Source organism: Phalangium opilio, unplaced genomic scaffold, assembly GCF_054372755.1.
Source record: "Phalangium opilio isolate 3A_F unplaced genomic scaffold, DU_Popi_V2 ptg000344l_1, whole genome shotgun sequence".
NCBI classification, from domain to species: Eukaryota; Metazoa; Arthropoda; class Arachnida; order Opiliones; family Phalangiidae; genus Phalangium; species Phalangium opilio.
In genome coordinates, this window is record NW_028324227.1 from 517101 (window position 1) to 537559 (window position 20459).

At 37.0% G+C, this 20459-nt stretch overlaps 1 protein-coding gene across 9 annotated transcripts in view; it reads right to left on the reverse strand.

Moving 5' to 3' along the window:
- Positions 1 to 545: 545 nt before the first annotated feature.
- The window catches only part of tgo (Aryl hydrocarbon receptor nuclear translocator homolog tgo), a 56613-nt gene continuing 36699 nt past the window's right edge, over positions 546 to 20459 (reverse strand). For 5 of the 9 annotated variants that reach the window (XM_089860113.1, XM_089860110.1, XM_089860106.1 and 2 more), the window contains 13 exons: positions 13438 to 13595; positions 8740 to 8819; positions 5215 to 5307; positions 4422 to 4542; positions 4314 to 4343; positions 4048 to 4242; positions 3646 to 3829; positions 3347 to 3453; positions 3125 to 3275; positions 2753 to 2988; positions 2032 to 2267; positions 1708 to 1813; positions 546 to 1631 (listed from right to left, as the gene is read on the reverse strand). In XM_089860113.1, the coding sequence (XP_089716239.1) occupies positions 1429 to 1631; positions 1708 to 1813; positions 2032 to 2267; positions 2753 to 2988; positions 3125 to 3275; positions 3347 to 3453; positions 3646 to 3829; positions 4048 to 4242; positions 4314 to 4343; positions 4422 to 4542; positions 5215 to 5307; positions 8740 to 8819; positions 13438 to 13595 (1900 nt within the window). In that variant the 3' untranslated portion in view covers positions 546 to 1428. The remainder of the gene's footprint in view (positions 1632 to 1707; positions 1814 to 2031; positions 2268 to 2752; positions 2989 to 3124; positions 3276 to 3346; positions 3454 to 3645; positions 3830 to 4047; positions 4243 to 4313; positions 4344 to 4421; positions 4543 to 5214; positions 5308 to 8739; positions 8820 to 13437; positions 13596 to 20459) is intronic. The other 4 variants (XM_089860109.1, XM_089860104.1, XM_089860105.1 and 1 more) reach the window with 3 other exon arrangements.

Genomic DNA, 20459 nt, shown 5'->3' on the forward strand with positions numbered 1-20459 from the left:
GCGACCATCCCACCTCGCCTTGATGGTGGAGAGAAAAATTCCGTTTCGGTTTTCCATTTTGTAAATACAAAGACCGCCAATCGGGAGTAGTACTTAATGACCAAGTAACACTGCAGCGCGCAGTGTTTGAAAACATCACTGTGACGCTATAATAATCAAATTTAAATTTTGCTCCGATGTACTTGTTGAATTGTCACGCTGTCTTCATCAAGATTATCCGCTAGAGCGCATTCCAGACGCGGAATCAGAAATTATATTTCAGAAACCTCTTTCAGGCAATGACACGATGACGATGTTAATGAGCAGCCATATTTCATTACTCCGTCTCTACCTACTCGGCCTATTTATTTAGCCTTTTAGGATTCGGCTTCCGCAGCCATTTTTTCCATGTGCAGCTTGCAGTAAATTTACTCGTCAGACAAGACATCTTACCTCAATGCTCCCCGTGCCCGTATGAAGCCGGCGTTATAAGATCACCTAGCCGGTGGCCGGCAACGGGGTGCGAAAGTCGCGACCGCGTCAATGATTTTGAAGGAAACAACACATTTAATTGGATATTAAATAAATGGTAAGTTAAATTTTTATTAATTGGGATTTGGGACAACGTAAAATGGTACAAACTGGAATCTGCTTTCTCTTTTTTTTTCTATCATTGTGAGCCTGTTGTTGTTAGGGGAACTAAGCCTTGGTTCTCAATTTGTTTTATTTTCCGCGAGGGGCCTTGGTCTCTTAAAATTAAACTTTTTATACAGCTGCGTCACATACACAAGCTAAAAAAAGTGCTTATTCTTCTAAAAAGAGTGTATTTAAAATACAATAGGCCACTGAAACATTTTGTGGGTCGTTTTTGCGTAGTTTGTAAAAACCAATTTCAATCAAGCACATTGCATTCAACCATTTTGTTGGTTTTTTTTTTTGTTAATTTTTTTTGCACAAAATACTAAAACTTTTATTTTTTTTCGATAACCACTCCCGCACCTATGGAAATTATGTCATGGTTTTCAACGCCAGTTTAGTCTTGAGCATTGTCCTCATTTATTTATTTTTAAGTGTTTTAAAATGATAAACTGTGTGATAGCGCGTTAATAGTTTAGTAAGATTACTTTCTTACAATGATAAACACTTTTTAAAAAACCTAAAAATAATGGTTAATAGTTGCTTATATAGTTATTGTGATATGGCTGGTCCGTAACGGAGAGTGAAATTTATCATACTCTCTTGTTAAAAGTTAGTTTTTTTTTGTTTGTAATGAATTTTAATGATATGGCAAGTGGTGAACGCGATTGATGGTGACCATTATTCGAGAAAGGCGCTAGCGAAATAGTCAAGACGCATTTCTTGCAAATTTTTTTTTACATCATAAGCGCGAGGGTAAGACTTTCTTCTCCGTTGAAGTTTTCTATTTAAATTTTTTTGGAGTAGTCACTCTCATTCTGAGAAAGTGTTAAACATAGTTAGATCTTCGAATGTCGCGGTACCCGACTGGTCAAGCATTTGCAGCATATCGGAAAGTTCTTGCTGCTGTTGGGGTCCTCCTTGGGGGCCCGTATGGTTTCCTTGATGATGCGGTCCACTACCGGCTGCTGCTGCGGCTTCTGGTCCCCCACTACTTTGCCATTGTCCCCACATTCCTGAAAGAGATCTTACGTTTTAGCAACTAGAAACGCGACATTTTAATTACAAGCTTGAAGCTTGGAGAGCGGTTACCTCTAGAACTGGGTGCTGAACTTAATTGAGTGTATGTGGGGCCAGTAGGACTTCTGGCTGGCGGACTCATTTGGCCGTAACCTTGGTTATAGGCGTCGGTAGTTGGCTGAAAATGAAGTCAATGTTATGCCTCTTTTAAACTGAGTTTTCATAAGGGTCTGCGCTATTAGCAACTCTCATAGTTTTATGAAAAGTCTGCCCACTCCATAAACTCCTTAGATAGTGTCTCAATGTACTTTTGAGTAATTACAAATAGCCCTCGGCTTAAAGATTTCGCATCAACAGTGATGGTTATAAAAAGTTACAAATTCTGAAGGTACTTACTTGTGCCATGTGACGTTGAGGCCATGGAGGTTGCGGTGGTGATGTCGATGGTGCGGATGTGGCTGAAGGCTTGTTTAATCTTGGCATAACTCCGCTAACTCCCGGGGGTGTTGGCGCCATAGATCCCCCACTCGTTGATGGGTACCCCAGACTACCATGGGCTTGACCCGTTGGGTCGTAACTGCTATAAACTGGCTGACCCGAACCTGGACGGCGATCTTGTAGCCCTTGAGAGTCTGAAACAGAAAAAATCTATTAGCAAAACTATATTGCCATTTTGACCTATGATAAGTACAATAACGCAACAAGTATGATACTGAGGACTTTTGTCTTTAAGTCAACCATGGTACCATGGCTACAACTAACAGTTGACTTAATCCAGTATCCATTATTCATGGAATGATAAAGTAAATTAAGAAAAGGCTGGCAACTTTATATAGTTTTCTAGTTCAAGAAAATGCCACTCCTTCCCAATTGCTTTTCGAACTATAAAGTCCTGTGGTTGGGTCAATGTGTTCAAAGCGGCTAGCCCTTCAAACAATACGTCATAATCGTTGCCATTACGGTACTTATACAAATAGCCATTAAGTAAAATGAAAAGACCAATCCCCTTAAAATTATGAGACGCCATTGTCCGATAATCACCACTATAAACCAACCACGCAAGAGTGGGGGAGGGGGGATATTTTATAGAGCACCAATATTATTTAGGGAATCTCACTTTGTATATGGGCTCTTGGAATCATGGCGGGATAAACCTCCCCCGAGCGAGGAATGCTGTAGTCGACTCCCTCCGTCTTACCCTGAGTAGAGAGAAGTGATCCTCCTCCCGTTGGGGGCATGGAATGAGATGGGTACTGGCCAATGGGTGTTGAATCCCCGGAACCAGATACTGGCGTTGGACCCTGGGCCCCCGCTTCCGAAACTGCCATGTCCTGTTGCTGATGGTGCAGACTCCTGTAATTAGCGAGCGAGTTCGCGAAATTAGTCGAAAGAAAAGTACATTTTGGTTAGAAATCGTTAAAATCCACGAGAAAGGAAGTACTTTGTTCACGCGTGAATTTTAGTTTTACGTTTATGGAATAATAATTACTTCGCTGATGTGTTTGTGCAGACTATGTATTCGACTTCGTTAGTGTAAGGGTTTAGGAAGGCGAAACTGCTGGTCCGAAGCCATACCCATTCTCGGTTTTTGGCTCGGAAGCGGTACATAACTGACATCACTTGCCCTTTTAATTTTAATACTGAAAAGTCATCCGTGTTAGTCATCGTTTTGTTTAATTGCCAAGAGTAACCCATTTTGAAACTAAAATACCTTGCTCGAAACTTTCCTTCATGTGATTCTGATCCTCCGGGTTGAAATAGTCAAAACAAGTTTTGCCTAAGAGTTCTTGCGGTTGATAACCCAAAACTCCTTGAACCCTGCAAAATATGTTGCACCGTAATGAATTTTAAAAGTTCGTTATATCTCTAAGAAGAATAGAAATATCGCGATCCTCTACATTAACTAATTAGAAGTTGCCATCAGTGTGTGTGAAACCGTGGCTATTCTTTCTTAAGCTCTGACGTACTTGGTTATTAAATTCTAGTCTACCACCATATCCAATAATTTACCTTTGATCTACAAAACTAAATTTGCCTTCCATATTATGTCGTGATATAAATTCATTGGAAGAATTGGAGCCCATCAGATCGTTCGTGTTAGGCGTACTCGTGACCTGTAGTCGTCCGATGGCCACTAGGCAACAATGGCTACCACTGTGAGGGTCCTCGTGATCTAACCTCTCTATTTGAACACCTCAGAAATGATAGTTAGTAAATACACCGTTAGATCAATTATAAAGTGAATTGGTAATTTAATAATAGTTCAAATTAGAGTGAAAGAAGGACCGAGTGGGTCTTGAGATTGGGGCAAACTGTATTAGGTTCGAAACAAAGACGGAAGTTAGTATCTTTCAATGTACCGACTTGGTCTACTACTGCAGTCACTCCAATTAAAGCGGGTGATAGTTTTACCTGATGGAGGCCAATTTTTTATGTAACCCGTGCAATGAACAACGACGTAAGAGTTTCCGTCGTTAGAAGGTCCTATAGAGTTTCGTTGCCTAATTCTGTGTAAATGGCCCGGTATTATCGTTTCGGGTTGGAGATTGCCTAATTTCATCCGGCATATGAAACCACGCCTTGAACCCATGCATAGCCTCATTGATGCTAAAACAGTCAAATAATTCGTAACTTTGTACCAAAAAAAAAAAAACAATAAGTGTCTAAGACAGACTTACATTGGTGACCTTCCTTTTTTACAGTACCGGCTAGAAACCGTAACAAAAAATTGAGGTTTTAGTAGATTATCGTTGAGTCTAGAGAAGAAATTAAAGGAGTAGGCGTACTTTTTAAATCTAAAATACGACCGGAATTTGGAGATTCTTGGGTTGAGAGTTGTTCTCGAACTTTTTCAACATCATCGGGATGAATTATGTCGTAAATGCACGAGTTGAACCAATCGGACTGCAACAATATGAAAAACATTTCAATCATAATCTGTTCCATCATTGCTCTAGGTCATATAGTCCAAATCTTCTATGATATTTTTCGGTTTAGGGCCACGGTTTTCAAGTTATGTTTAAGGTATTTTACGGACGACCCCTTAAATTTGATTAAGAAACTGATTTAGACAATGATTTCTAATTTAATTAAGGGGTCATCCCTAAAACACTCAAAACTTAACTCGAAAACAGTGACCCGGACGGAAAAATGGAGATAGAAGTTACATTTTCGACTCAAAATTGATTTCCCAAAGAACATAACCCTTAATTTATGCCACACTTATCATTCAGAAACAGCCTGTATAGGTTCTCAGTCATACTTTAAAAATACGACGCGTATTTAGTATATTTTGCACCGTGTAAGCTTATTACATATTTTTCCAAATTTAACAAAAAAAAATACTTTTAAATTTTGAAACGTGGGTCTAAAAAACATAGTTGGTTAATTTCGGCTAAAATATTCGGGAAGCATTTGACCGAAAAAAGTAGCAAAAAGGTAACATTGAAAATTAAGTAAATTTATAATGAAATTTTTGCGGCAAATCTCGTATATAGTTCAAAGTGTGTTGTAACTATTACGTTTTTATCACTTGTAATCTCTAACTACGTATAAATCCGTGTATTATATTATATTTACCTGTCCTTGATATAAAACGGGTGAAACTGAATCTGAAACGTAGATAATTCTTCCCGTATCACAAGCTACGACGAATAGAAAGCCGTCAGCGGCCTGTAAAGATAGAGATAAACGTAAGAAAAATAAACCTAATTTGCAAAATGAACCCCCCCCCCCCGCTTCCGGGCCCAATAAGGGATTGAGAGTAAAGAGAAAAAAGAGAAAAGAAGAAAAAAAACCTTTTTATAACGACTACCGAGAAGAGAAATCGTTACGAAAGAGATATATTCCAACCTTTCTCTCAAGGGACAAGGCAAAAAAGTATACAACAAAAAAATAAAATAAAGAATCCATGAGAAAACGAGAAATATATTTCCGCCAAAGATATTTATCTTTTGGCAAAAGAGATGAAACATTCTGAGAAAAAATCTCTGGCTTCTTTCTCTTTCTCATAGACTATTTCGGAAAATACAAATGGAGAAACCAACACACTGGGGTGGAGCCGACATTGTGGGTATTTTCTCTCGCTCATAGGGTATTCTCCGTCGCGCCAAGAAGCAACGCCAGACGGGGCCCGGGTTCACTACACGCCGCGCATCTTGGCGAGAGGGGGAATACCCCAATGGTGGCATCGCCCCTATGTCTTTATTTCTCTGTATGGAATTTATAAATTGTCTATTCCCGCTTGATGTAGACTTTAGTGAGCGGGGCTCTCTTCCAAATCGGAGAAATGTCAAAACCCGAGCCATTATTTTTAAATGCCAAAAGTCCGCTTCCGAATAATAGCATTAGACTTAAAGCAGATTTGTTACTGGGTGTATTTTTTTCTCTTCTTTGCATTTCCTTCCATATTCTTTCTTGAATTTGTTTCGTGTATAGTTTTTTGGTGGGAAAAAATGTCCCCCCTTTTTTTTTTGGTCTACTTTTTAAGGATATGTTGAAACTATCTCAATATTGTATCGAATGTTGTGGTTTGAAGACGCGTATAGCTGGACCAATTTATGTTTAAATGTATTATAAATAATAATGTTCAAAATAATATTTTCCCTACAGCTCTTTGGTTTTGTGATGGGGTTGTTTCAAAATATATAGAGTATCGTTTTGTATTGAATCTGAGTAGGTAGGTGAAGTTTTTGTTGTTGATTCGAACGCACTATATATGCTAGGACTGAATATGGTAATTAAGGGACCGATATTTACTCGAAATTCCGTGAAGTTCTCGCCAAATCACGAATTCTTCGTGAATATTTAGAAATTTTAGAAGAAATTATGAAATATTTAGAAATTTGAAAAGAAATCACGAAATGTTAAGAAATTTTAAAAGAAATCACGAAATATTTAGGAAAATCACGAAATCATAATGAAGATTTCGAAATTTGAGAAGAAATCGCTTAATCTCTCATAAAATCACTAAATCCTTGGCAGAACCGCTTAAATTCCTGTAGCATATATTGAGAATGTCGCGTCAATTCTCGCGACTCGAAAGTGAACATGAAGTTTCTTAGCTACGAACGCAACTTGTTTTGCATTATTGATAGGAGGCGATCTTGGCAACGCAGTTTGAGCCTGCGATTGGTAGGCTGGTAGCTAGGCAAAACTATCCGTATAGCTATGCGGTGCCGGTGTACATATATAATGATTCCTTGACGCGTTTGGTTTGGAACTAGGTAATGCCGCGGTATATATTCTAATCATCAATCACAAATATAGCTATGCCTAGATAGATTTATTGCCTCGAAAGCGAGAAAAAGGCGGGAAGGAGTTTTCGAGAGAGACGGGGATCTTGCCAAACACTGCGAACATTGCGGGTTGGTAACCAGCAAGTGGGTACAGGTGCGCTATCTCTCATAGTAGGCCCACTTTTCAAAATATAGTACAACTCGTGAAATTACCCTACAACCATGAATATATTCAAGTCTATCACAAATAGTGATTTTTAACTAGGGTCAGTATGCATAACTTTGGACACTTTTTGCATAACCTTGAATAACTTCCGTTGCTTATATGTTAGACTCAAAATTAAAAAAGCAATGGAGAGAAGCATTCTTAAGACACATTCTCACAAGTTTTCAACTTTTTAAATGGAATACATTTTTCACAAAGTAGAGTTCCCCAAAGGCCGAATTCGTGCTCAACTTTGGACACTTCTATGTAACTTTGGACGCCCCCTTCCTAACTTTGGACACCCCTTCCTAACTTTGGACAGCGAAAAAAGGGTGACTTGGGGACGCATTTGGCGAATCACAATTTCAAAAGTTAAAATATAGGCTTAGGCCGACCTAGACGTATGCCTAAAATATATAAAAAATCAGAAATTTCTTTAAAACAAACTTTATTAAATATGGGGCTACTTATGTAGGTTTTTATGTATATAGGGCCTAGGCCTATTTTGGCGCGCTGTTTGCCGCGTAACAATTTTAACAAACTGAGGACGTGTCCCTTATTGTTTTAAACTCTAAAAAAGGCTAATATCGCGAGTTAATTAGTGTTAACAAACGGAGAAATCGGCCAGCATGAAAGTGTCCAAAGTTAGAAATTTGCCCAGGTGTTTTTAAAGCTGAATATTTCGTCGAATTTCCCGCGTAAGACAGTGTTTAAAATACGGATTATGAAGCCAAAAAGTTGCTCTTTCGAATGGTTTCTAGTTTGTTCAGGTATGATTTCTCTAATTTTCGTCAAACCTTATTTCCCGGGACCAAAGGGTTGACCCCCGTCAAATTTGGCCGTAATTTAAATGGACGAGTTTGGGGAGTGGGCTAATTTGGCTCATAACGTAGTCGGATGTTATTCTACGACTTTGAAGTATTTTTTTCTAAATTCCTCACATTCTAAGCTTTAAAATAAGCTATTTCATTATCAATTTGACGCATCCAGTAATTAAATATGATTTTTATAATAAAAGTGTCTAAAGTTGCAGCTGTCCAAAGTTAGGCACACTGACCCTATACTTCTAACCGGTGAAAAATTATTCTTAATTATATTCTGTTCCAGTAAAAGACCCTTTAAAGTTTACTTCACTTATGCACACTCGGAAAAATTTCGGTTTTAATTGACGTGTGTCAAAGTAGTTTAATATTGGCCTGAGTAATTTGAGAATTGGTTTTTGGAGATAGAAGTTACATTTTCGACACCAAAATTGATTTCCCAAAGAACATGCCCCTTAATTTATGCCTGCAGACTTATCACAAACACCCTGTATAATCTTTGACAGTGAATGAAGCCGTATAGAGTCACTTCAACATTCATATTCAATATTTATAAATTCAGCGTACAATTTCGAGAAGTTGTAAACGTGGAACTTCAAATTAGTATTCTAATAACATCCTTCCTTCCTGTTTTTACAAGATATCTTCACCTTTCTTTTTGAAAAGGGGAAATGTTTATACGATGGAACTTATTTATTAATATTAATGATTGGATGCTGCCTATGGTAATATCTAATATTTCTTTAACAAACTTTTGAATTGGAAAAGTACAAGAAAATTGAAAAGGAGTCCTTGATAATATATTATTGGTGAATGGAGTTGGAATTTTGTATTTACTTACTTCTAGTATGAGATGCTTCAGTTCTTGGTCCGTCAAAAAAGAAGGCTTGTACGTTCCATCGCTACTCGTGTTACCCGTTCCTGGAAATTACAACGATACACAATTATTCAAACGGTATTTAAAAGCCCGCGGTTGAAATATTTTAAATATAAAATAGAAGTAGTTGAGAAGGTTATGATTCGAATTAATATTTAGTCAAGGGAACGAGGCTGAACATGTTTCTCGCTTAAGTGCTCTTAGTTAGAAAACTTTTCGTTCGTTGAATTAAAATATAAACGCGCATCAGTTGGACCCTATAAAATAGCTAATTATACTGAAGTACCACCACTTTGTCTCGATACATCGGGAATCTTTGGGAGACACGCGTTTCATACGCATGGTTCATACAACTTTGAAAAACCATTTTGCCTTATATTTGCATGAGAGGGAATAAATTGGTTACCAGTAACAAGTTTATTTAACGCAATAAAAGTCTTGTTTAAATCCAAGACGTCAATAAATAGATATGAAAACCATCTCCTGTCACATCCGAGTATCCGCTACAATAATTCAAGTGTCGCTTCAATGTTTTACTATATAATTGGACTAGTTCCATTTCAATTGAAACTAACTTTCTCGCTTCTAACTAACGAGTTACGTCACATACTAAACCATTAGCTACTTCAGTAATTACGCCAAATAACGTATAATGTGACACCCATAACTCGTCCCTCCCATTCTCCTCCAACGCTATATTGTTCCGCACCCATAAACAATATAATTAATGACGCGTATAAAAAACTCCCAAACTATGTTTTTATTTAATTTTTCACACTGGTAATATTAAGATGGGCCAATGTATCACTAACGAGATATTAAACCAAAGGATAGATTACATCTACTACTATATAGGGAGGGGGGTATCAAGCCTCGTTAAATAAATAGCCGAATCGCCATTGGGAGGTCCTGAGGGTTCCGTAATATTCTTTCTCTTTCTCGTATTATGTCATGTATGGGCCTATTACGGAAATACTTTATTTAATCCATGAATATTAAGTCCCAGGATACTTCATCACCCCATAAATTTATGATACCACTAATATTGCTGGGGTTTACTCTTTTCAATATTCGTTTGTGTTTTAAATCAATTCTTTTTTAACAGAAAGATACTTTTAAGTTCAAAGACGCGTAGAGTCGTTTTTATTATTTGCGGAAAGCAGATATAAAAAGAAATAATATCGGTTCCGCCTTAATAACTATAATAATTTTACGGTATAAAAGGTAATAGCATCTCCCCCCCCCCCACCCCACCCCTTTTTCTACCTGGATAGTGTATGGTGTAAGAATGGCTCTAAGATGAAAAATATTTTAAATTAAACGGGGGGACCTTTCGTGAGAAAAGAATCGTCCACGAAGCAACGAGCCGGAAAAATTCCACGCGATATTCAATGCCTCTTAAATATAATATTACATATTCCTATGACGATTTTGCCACGGTGTTTTGTGCGTGTGTTTTGTATAATATTCCTGATTAATTTTGTATGTAGAATTCAACATAACCCTTTTTTTCTAAATGGATGAGCGTTAAGTGACGGATCCGAAAAAATCTATGATTTCTGGTCGACAAAAGAAACCAAATAGAAAGCCGAGAGTTCGTAAAAATCATATTGGACACTATGAAAAGCTTTCATTCACCCCCAATGTCCCACTTTCTATTATTTCTATTTTGCCTTTGCTAACACCGGGGGGGGGGGGGCGAATAAATACATTTTAGTGAACCATCAATCAAACGCGGAGTGATTTCATCCATTCGCAAAAAAAAAACCCCGACCAAAATCATACAAGCTTAAATAAATCCAAGCTCAATCCACCTCCATCACTATTCGTTCAGCCCTCGGGGTTGACATCATTGATTTTTTGGGTAGCTTGGAAATCAAGCCATCAGAAGGGGAAATCCAATATGCCAATGGTTCGAGCACCCCCCCCCCCCGTACCCCTCTCACCGAGCGTCAAAATGAAAGAAAAGACGTATGCTAGGAAATGCATTGTCCGGCAGAAAATATCGGAAAAGAACCGACGAGCCAGAGAAGTAAATCGGATGCAAAAATTGCTTTTGACAGAAGAAAAGGACATTTTTGTCGTCCCATCGCGTGATCCACCAAAAGAGAAGAAAGAATTACCTACGCCAACTTTTTCTTTTCTCCAAGAACAATTTTTATACCCCATTCACCTTCCCAACTTGGACAAGCGCCAGCCGGTGATAATGTCCATGCGGAGATTCCTTTCAATTGACCAACCTTAAGCGCAGCCTAATTATCACGGTTAACACCGTGTTTAACGTTCGATCCATACGCGCCATTTTGCACCCAAAACCTTTAATTTCACGTTCAAATATTTGAGCGATTCATAGTTAACGAGTTTAAAGAGTAATTTCTTAAACATACTGTTCAATTCAATATACAGTTGTGTTTATGGGATACGGATAAAATAACGGATACTGCGGGTTGTCAAAGCCTAATAGATTGAATATTAATAAGGTAACGCTACACGCGAGCTATTTCCAATGATTGACTGTAGGTTCCACGCCTACTTTTTATCAAAGCAGCTGTCTCGCCACTTTCACAAATTGTAACAGGTTTATTTGCCCGCCTATTCGAGGTGTTTTCTAGTCTGGCCATTTTTCCCATTGTCGAATTTTTGGTATTCATACGGTAATTATACGTAATAAATTGGCATATATTAAAATCGTTTTTCCTCGGCTGAGGGGCGATTCGCTTCAGAGAGCCGGAAAATCGGCCCGGCCATTTCTTTCTAAACCAACACGAAAGTTTCTAGCTTAACAACTATCAGCGTTAGTCAAACATTTTCTCTGACATAATATACATAGACTTTAAAAAGTTTTTTGACATTGTTATAAAATTTGCATTTTTTTTCTCTTTTCAATATATTTTATCTCATAAAACCGAAGATAGAAGAACTAAACAATATTGAATTTTTTTTTAATATTTTATACAATAGAATTGGGATGTTTTATGATATTTTACCTTGTTTTTATAATGGGCAATTTTTTCTTCTATATGCAATTTATTTCAGAGGAAAGAAAGGTTTTTAATATTAAAAAGAATGAATTGGCAAGACAAGTACTCTTCGTCAATTTTAATGTATGTATGTTCATTATTTTTTAATGAATTTTAAAAGCCCCCTTAAAATTCAATATATTTTAAGCGTAAAGTTGTTTTTAACATAATTTTTGCTGGTACTACAGAAGGTTACTAAAGGATTAAAACGGTAAAATAAAAGGAAACTTGGCCAATTAAATGTTTCCACTAATTCCCACGTGGGAAAACATTTTCAAATTCCATTAAAAGTTACGCAAACATTTTCATTAAATAAAATTATATACCGTGGGTAATTTTTGATTAAAAGAGTGTAAACTTGGAGTGCATACCTCTAAACCTCGCGAGTCAAATTCCATTAAGGTCGAGGGTAAACTAACAGTTAAGTGGCAACCATTTTTATTATCAAAATTAACTAACCACTTAAGGCGGCGTACACTGAAACGCCCATTTGGAAAAATTAACGAACGACAAAAAAGTGAAAGGGTTCCGGTTAATGGAAATTGAAAATTACGTTTATAGATATAAGGTCTATTAGGGCTGACATTGACAATATAACCAGGGCCGCGAGATTACTCTACAGTATCGGGAAAAATAAAGGGGGTTTTGTCTGTAACGTGAGCTTCATCATTAGCGAAGCACGAGACGATTTTGGCCAGACCCCCTAACCAAACAAATCGTATAGTAGCATTCATCAAACGCTGTAAAGCTCCTTTCGGAAAACAATTGCCGATATGTGTAATATACCTTAACTTTTTTTCCTAATCCGTTACGCGTTAGACTTAGAGGAATTATGTAAGGAAGTTTTGTAAACTCTCCAAATTTTATTTATCCCTAGCTATACAATGTCAATCTGAATTAGTCCATCTTCGCGAGAGATAAATGAAGATACTCATCCAGTATTAAGGCGAAATAAGCTCTGGTACTGACCAAGTGCAAGAGAATAAATCTGATCAATTTGCACGCGCAAATTTTAATCGCGCGCCAAATTAGCAAAGTGAGAAGCGGGTTTAAAAGTTCCATACTCTCGTTTCATTTACTCTGAATCCAAATACGCTCAAAATGAGAGCATTGAGCACCGAAATCAAATGATTTTCCCCTTGAAGTTCGCGTTTCTAAGGGTAATGATTAAATATCAGAGTCGATTACCGTTAAACGCCTTATCGTTTCTCTTTTGACGACCCGCGGGAGAACAAAACGGCTCTTTTCTCTTTTTTTAATGATAATTAACTTCCCATCGCCAATATTTATTTTAAAACGATCAAATAGTAGAAAAAATGAAGGGAAACGAGCGGGGATGCTATAGGGTAGTAACTGGGAATGGCGAATACTACAATGGGCGCACGGAAGATCGCGTGTTACCCGGATATGCCATTGCTGCATGGTGGAGATTTTAGGGTTTTTATACTTAACAAAAGGTTACCACTTTGTGTAAGCTGTGTATAAGAGTATTTAAGCCGCGAGTACGGATGTTTCTGAATGCTCGGTGTGTTTAAATTCATGGGAAAGCTGAAACAATTGGGGGTTTGTTTGGGCGGGACACATTGCATCGAAGCCACTTGCTGGTCCCTAAGAGTGTATAAAAGTAAACAAAGAAACAAACCTCGTAAGGACTTCATGTGGGCGACAGCCATACGAAGGATGGTTAATTTGTCTGGCTTCCGTGCGAGGGCACTGCACGTTGGCACCATATCCGAAAGCTCGGTGATGTAAGCGGTCATCTTATTCCTTCGCCGCCTCTCAATTTCGCTGTGGTTCTCTCTGCGCAAACAAACAAACAAACAAAAAACACATCCGTTAGAATGTCTCGAATAAATTCCCAGACCACTTAATTACGTGGGGAGAAAGCCAAGATAAAACTGAAAGGAATAAAATTAAACTGGTTTTAATTAGAAACAAATTGTACAAAGATAAATAAGAGAGTATATTCTAGGTATCTGATGGGAAAGTAGACAAGAGGATAAGTAAAAAAAAATAAAAAGAATCTTGATATCCGGGCCGCTGCTGTGTAAGGTCAACTTTGTGTACTTTGGGGGAAAAATCGTGAGAACGTCTAGATGGGGAGCGGCCAAACATTTCTCTCAGGCCTGCGCGTCTAAGATAGTAGGTTCTCCTTTCAAGACGTAATACAGTAGGAAGCGGGATAAGCCGAAATCCACCGTATATCCTTTCTCGCTCTCTGTACAATTAGACTTAATTCCTTCTGATAGAGTGGACGGTCTTAGGCTTCTTTCCCCAAAATACGTAAAGCTCTAATAAATAAAGAAGCAGGTGGTAGATCGGATAGCGTGGCAGGTGCACCCACTTCTCTTAGCGCTCTTCAATGCCCTGGCTTGGATTAGCCAACAAGAAAAGACAGAACTAAGAGAATGCTTCGGATGTTTGGAATACGGAGGAGAGTCAGGAAAAATCGTTGCTCCCGACTTCTCTCTCTCTAATGGACATTCTTTTGTTTTAACTTTATTCCTGGTCTCTTGTACCAGTAAGGTTTAATGGAAGGTTTCTAAGGTAAATTTAGGTTTGGTTTCTTTTAGGTGTTGCGTTGCCATGGAAGGGACATTACAAATAGCTTGATCATATTATGGTTTTTAGTACGCTCTCTAGGACTAAAGAAAACCTCAAAAAATAATCCCAACCTGAATTAAATTCCAAAACCACTTAATTATAAGAAAGGTTTTCAAAATATGGGATCCTCTAGAATTATACGAAACAAGTTAATTTCAAAATAATAACTTAATGGCTTCTTGGCAAGCTTTGAAACTAAAACTCCATTTTGAGCGTTACTTATACCTTCGTTTATACGAAACAAAAAGTAATTAATTAATTTATAATTCTATCGTATGGGCCTACTTAAAAAGATTTTGACCCGGCACGAAATCTAAATTTTAAAAGGCCGGGCATCAAAATAATGCATTAAGTTATGATAACATCAAGGATAGACTACTACCGTACGTAGAGATGCTTATATAATTTTTTTTTTACTCGCAGTACTTAGCGTTTTTTCTTAAACCTCTAACTATTACCACATCCCATGAATTTATATTAATTTCTCGTGAAGATTGAATCGTTTAATGACAATTCAATATTTACGAGAAATGATTCCGACATTGTGGTAACTATAATTTTATGGATGTAGTGAAATACCATTTTCCATCCCTTTGCCCATTCCCTAATTCGTTCCAACTGTAAGTACCCCTTTAAATTCGGGTGAATAGGCGCGTGAGAATTGAATAATTTCGGGCAATTCTTAGCTCCAAATATCAAGATTAATCTCTCGGAAAACAATAGTTTGCAAGCGGTAGCTTATACCCGGATGATTCGTATCTAGATTCTTGCAAAGTATAGTTTCACTCTGCTCGCACCATCCATCCATCCCCCTTTGAAATCCGTTTAATGGATGCTCAGGCCGGGAAAGTTTATAATCTATAATGATACGTCAGGGGCCGAGGCCGGTGCTAGAATATAGAAAGGGGGGAATCGAGAATTCTTTTATATATAATCTTATACTCGCTGCGGTTCTATATACTATATACCAATCTCCAAAATGAGTATGGCCATTTCTTCAAAATACGTTTAAAGTATAGCTACGAGGGCATATCCGGGTTATTTTTTCTTCTTATTTCACCCAGGGATGTTTTTGGGAGGGGAAATATTTGTACTTTTTCATTCGGTAATCATCATTATACTGTTAGATTCATTTTAGTCTGCATTTTAGTTTTCTTTCTTCTTTGGGGTAAGAATGTTGGTTCGTAAGTTATGATTTTAAGTCCGTTGGCGATTTGTGGATGCCAGCCAGTTCTATGTTACTGTATTTTGTAGAAGTGTGTGGAAAAACTATTGGGTAGTTCTTTGTTCAGGGCAGAAAATACATAATGGAAATTTATGGGCCCAGTATAGAATTTTCTCATTCTAATTGAAACTAAAACCTAACGCGATATTAAAATCTTTACGTTAAAAGATGGCGATTTGGTGCATTTCATTTCGTAATACTAATATTATAAAAGCATTAGCAATCTATATACCCCTATTTTGTTTTCACCATGAACGATACGTTGCTAACATTTATACAGGTACATGGGAGTATGTTTAATTTGGTTATTGCAAAAGCCAAAAGCCTTCAGGGGCACGCGGCTCGTATAGTTCGTGGTGGCGTCCCAGCTGAGAAATGTCAGTAACTTAATATTTAGCGAGCTTTGATCTGCATGGCTTTGGCTGATAAAAACGTATTAGGTTTCGGTCTCCTTCTTTGAACCCATTATTGCTAACCTCGTCTGACTTTCTTTCTTTCCCTCTTCGCCGCATTGAGTTGAGTAATTACTAATCTAAGCCTTTGCGTATGGCCTTTGTTATAGGAATTCTTCCTTTATTTCTGACGCGTGTTTGACAAAGATAAGATGATTTAATTTAGGTTTATTATTTAAATAATTGGAAATAAACGTACATTTATAACGCTAATCAAAATGAAAATGATGGGTAATTCATTTTGATCATTATAAATTTACAATTGATATTCCGTTCTATATTCGAACATATCTAAATAAATGTAGATAATTTTGATATTTAGACAGATTGGGTTATTATATTAGATTGGGATGCAACATGTGGTGCACGATGATTACAGTTATGTTTTAATTAGCAACGCTAAGATTCTGAAATCCAGTATATACCTATACAAGTATACATATAGTTAATTTAGTATTTGACATAACGTCGTACTGTCGCTCATTAGAAGCCTAATTTCGTTCTGATTTATGATAAATTTGAAGAAATTCGATGTTGAGTTACGTATAAAGATAAAATTACCGTAATGTTTTAAGCGCCAAAAATACTACATAATCATCGACAAATTTTGATTGATAACATCATCGAAAATTTGCTAACTGGCATCTCTATAGTTACGGATAATAACAGAGATGAAATTTTGATAGAAAATTTTTATTATCTAATTAAAACCTACGTATCTATTTTTTAACTGCAATTAAAATTTTAAACCACGCCTATAGTTTTTACAGAACCGCGTAGCTTTTATTTTCCTATAGAAACTTCATGGGTTTCGGAAGTCCCTTGAAGTAGCAGCCATTACTAATTAAATAATCTAATTGCCTAATGCCTTTTTAATCGATGAATGGAAGAATTTGTTCCTTTTTTTCATCCCATCACATTTTCCCATCCTCTTACGAAAAAAGAAAAAAAAAAATCCGTTATACGCGTAGACTGTGTGAGAGAGAGATCGAGGTATAGCCAGCTAGGTAGGTAGGGGTTTGGGTCTTTTTGTACAATCTATGCTTTCCCTTATGGCATCAAATGTAAGAGTGTAGGGTTGAGGGTTAGGGGGCACTAATGGTTACCGCAACGAAGTAGAGGGGGCTTCGGAAGAGAAAGGGGGAGGGGGAGGGGGTTATAGCCTCTCTAAGAAAAAGATAGGAGACAAATATAAAGCTTTGCCCTCATTTTCTTTTTCTTGTTTTAAGGTAGAAAGCATTGAGAGATTTCCAGCTTGATGTTTTTACCAAGGATCAAAGCCACGGGATTAAAAGTAGCTGAAGTTCATGAGTTGATGTGAAAACTCGGGGGGTTAACATTATTTACTATTTCCTCTTATTTTGTATTTATATTTTGAAAGTTAACTATAGGGAACGTTCTTACCACGTGTGTAGTGGGTTTAATTCTTTTATTTATTTTAGACGAAATCGAATAATTTTACAAGAAAATCTGTAAAACTTCGATATCGAAATCGGTCATGACTGTTTTTCAAAATATTGAAAATAGGTTTCCAACAGTAAATAGCAAATAAAAGAATCAAAATATAAAGGATGTTTTTAGATAGCGAGTTACAGACTTCTGTAAATATGAATACGGTTAAAAAAGCTAGCAAAGCCTTTGTCCCTAGTAAAATCTAACGCTGAGAGATAGTGTGTGAGTGTGAGTGTGTAGGGAAAAAGAAGCAAATACGTTCATGGTGCCTTTTGGAAGATAAAAGAGAAAAAGAGCATTGGGGCTGCGAAGAAAAGTACGCGTGCCACGCTCGTTCCCGAGAGTGTTTCTCGACTAAAAGGAGATCCCCACCCTTGGGCCCTTTGCCACACTCACTACACACTCTCCAGCGCCTGATTCGCGGTCGAGCTTGCTGCGCTCTCCACCATACAGCCTCTCTCCTCTCCTCTCCTCTTCCGAGGAAGAGCAGAGCGGGGAAGCCCACGAGGCCGCCCAACTAAATGGATTTCTTCAATCTAGCTTCAATCACCGCTAGAGGATAAACTATGTTTTACGCTACACTCCTTGGCTCCGCGGCATTCTTTTTGCCATCTTCCACCCCCGCTCTATGTGCTTTTTTAGATGGGGCTCACTCTGTATAGCCTCGGTGCGTTTTTGGGTACCGGGTTAGTGTGATGTCACTCTTTGTACGGTGGTATTTATCTTGAAGCTCAAGTTAGACTTAACCACGTGAGAACAGAAATATGTTGGTTTTCCATTGGAAAAACGTCAGTTTTACACCTGGTTTTTCCTGCCGCGAAGATCTGACCTTGCTACTTATTCATAATTACGCGGTATTCATTAAACACCAAGCGCTAAATTAAATAATAATTCGTTGCGCAATATCTGTTCTTATCAGCTTAAAATCGAGCCCAAACTGCAATTAAATGATCCTAGGCAAAAGGATGAGAAGCAACCTTCACGACTGTAGCAGTGCCTGAACAAGAATTAAAGTTTCGATCGTCACCATAGATTGCTATTTTCAATAAACCTTTGACCTCAAATAAATCTTATTCTCTGATTGGTTGTTTCGTGTAGAGGTTGAGACTAAGAGGAGGGACGGTTACTTCTCATTTTACATGGCGTCTACGTCCAGAGATTGGGAACTGTGGACCTTCGAAGTATATTTTACATTTTATCTAGGAACCTTTGCTTATCGGAGGCGGCCCTCAATTGTTGTATCGTTTCGATGGCTACATCTTGTTTTACTTTTTTATCCCCTGCACAGTACAGTATCGCTCCAAAGAAATTATATTTATTTTATATCAACAGCAAACACTGTTTTCAAGCACGAACGATTTCTAGTTTTTCTTCTTCTCTTCTTGTGGGTGGGTTGTTGTCTCTCTTTTTATACATATAACAAAACTACATCTGGGTGTACTTCTCCAAAATGATATTATTTTCAAACCAAGTTGTTCGCTGCCTGCCTTTAGCTTAGTTATGATTTAGTTTATAATACACTTTATATTTATCTAGGTAAACTCTATTTGATAGTGTCTCACGCCTCCTCCTACTCTCCATTCTTTCTAATAACAGGTTTTAATATTAATATCGTGTAATCGAATCGAGAGACCGAAATCTAGATTATATTATATTTTTTTCTTTTTTAACCCGCCCCGTTCTACATAATGAAGTTATTGCGTTTAGATATAGTTCAAGGAAAGTTTTAAGTTATCCTTGTGGAATCTGAGTATTCCTGTTTGTTCGAATTCTATTACGTGGTATAATGGTAGCTTGAATATTTGGTTTGAGGGGGGTCTATATTTAATTTTTTTATTGGAAACTTGGGTCAATCATTGTTCAGAACGCGAGAAATATAATATGTATAATTTTCCTAATCATTCGTTACTAAACTTTAATAATAGCCGATCGGTTTTGTTTTTTTTAATTTGCATATTGAAGTTTGTAAAGGGATACTTAATGTACGATGTTCCACCAACAAATTTAATATAAGAAACTAATTCATTGAAATTATCCTGAATCTCCTTCCTTTTGGAATAAGATTTTGTTACCACTCATTGTTTTAAATTTGCAATTATTCATACGTTAGAAAAACGATCTCCGGTTACAAATATTAAATTGGTAATCACGACGCATGCGCCAGGAGAATGTCTGTACGATCACCACAAACAAACACACCAACAAACACGTTACGCGCAGATTATCAGCTCAATAGCTACGTTTGCGTTTATACACACGTAGCGTAGCTAAAAAGTATCAAACGTTATCACGTTTTAGCATTTTTAAGAAATCTAAAAGTTCATATTTAAATCTGGGAAGCGTTCGAGATTTCAATTGAGGATGTTTATAATTTAAATACGTATCATTATAAAATATTTAAGCATTGTTAAAGAACAAATAGAGGGGGAAATACGCCGTATAATTGAATTTAAATAGCTGTTAATTATTATAATTTTTCTCTTAGGATGCTGGCCCCATTTTTATTTTAAACTAGTTTTCCGCGATTAAATTAAAATAAAAATAATTAAGTAATTATATAGCCTTCAAAATGATTTTAAAATATTATAATATACGACACCATTGAAGAGAATAACTCGAAGTTATTACACACACCTTAATGTTATAGTTGGTAATTTGCCGTTTGTAATTAAAGACTTAAATCGTAACCTAATTTTATAATGGTAAATTACCAGTAATGATTATCAAGGATTTTAGAATTTTTGGCGCTTAGATTACAAGTATTCGGCAATAAAACTGTTAATGCAATTTGCAAGGAATTAATTCGTCATTTTAATTTTAAATCTAATTTATTATTCTGAGGTTAATTATATTTTAACTTTTAAGTTAATTGCGACCATTTTATTTATGGATTAGGCGTGTGATCGGTTTTTTGGGACAAGTCAGGTAAAA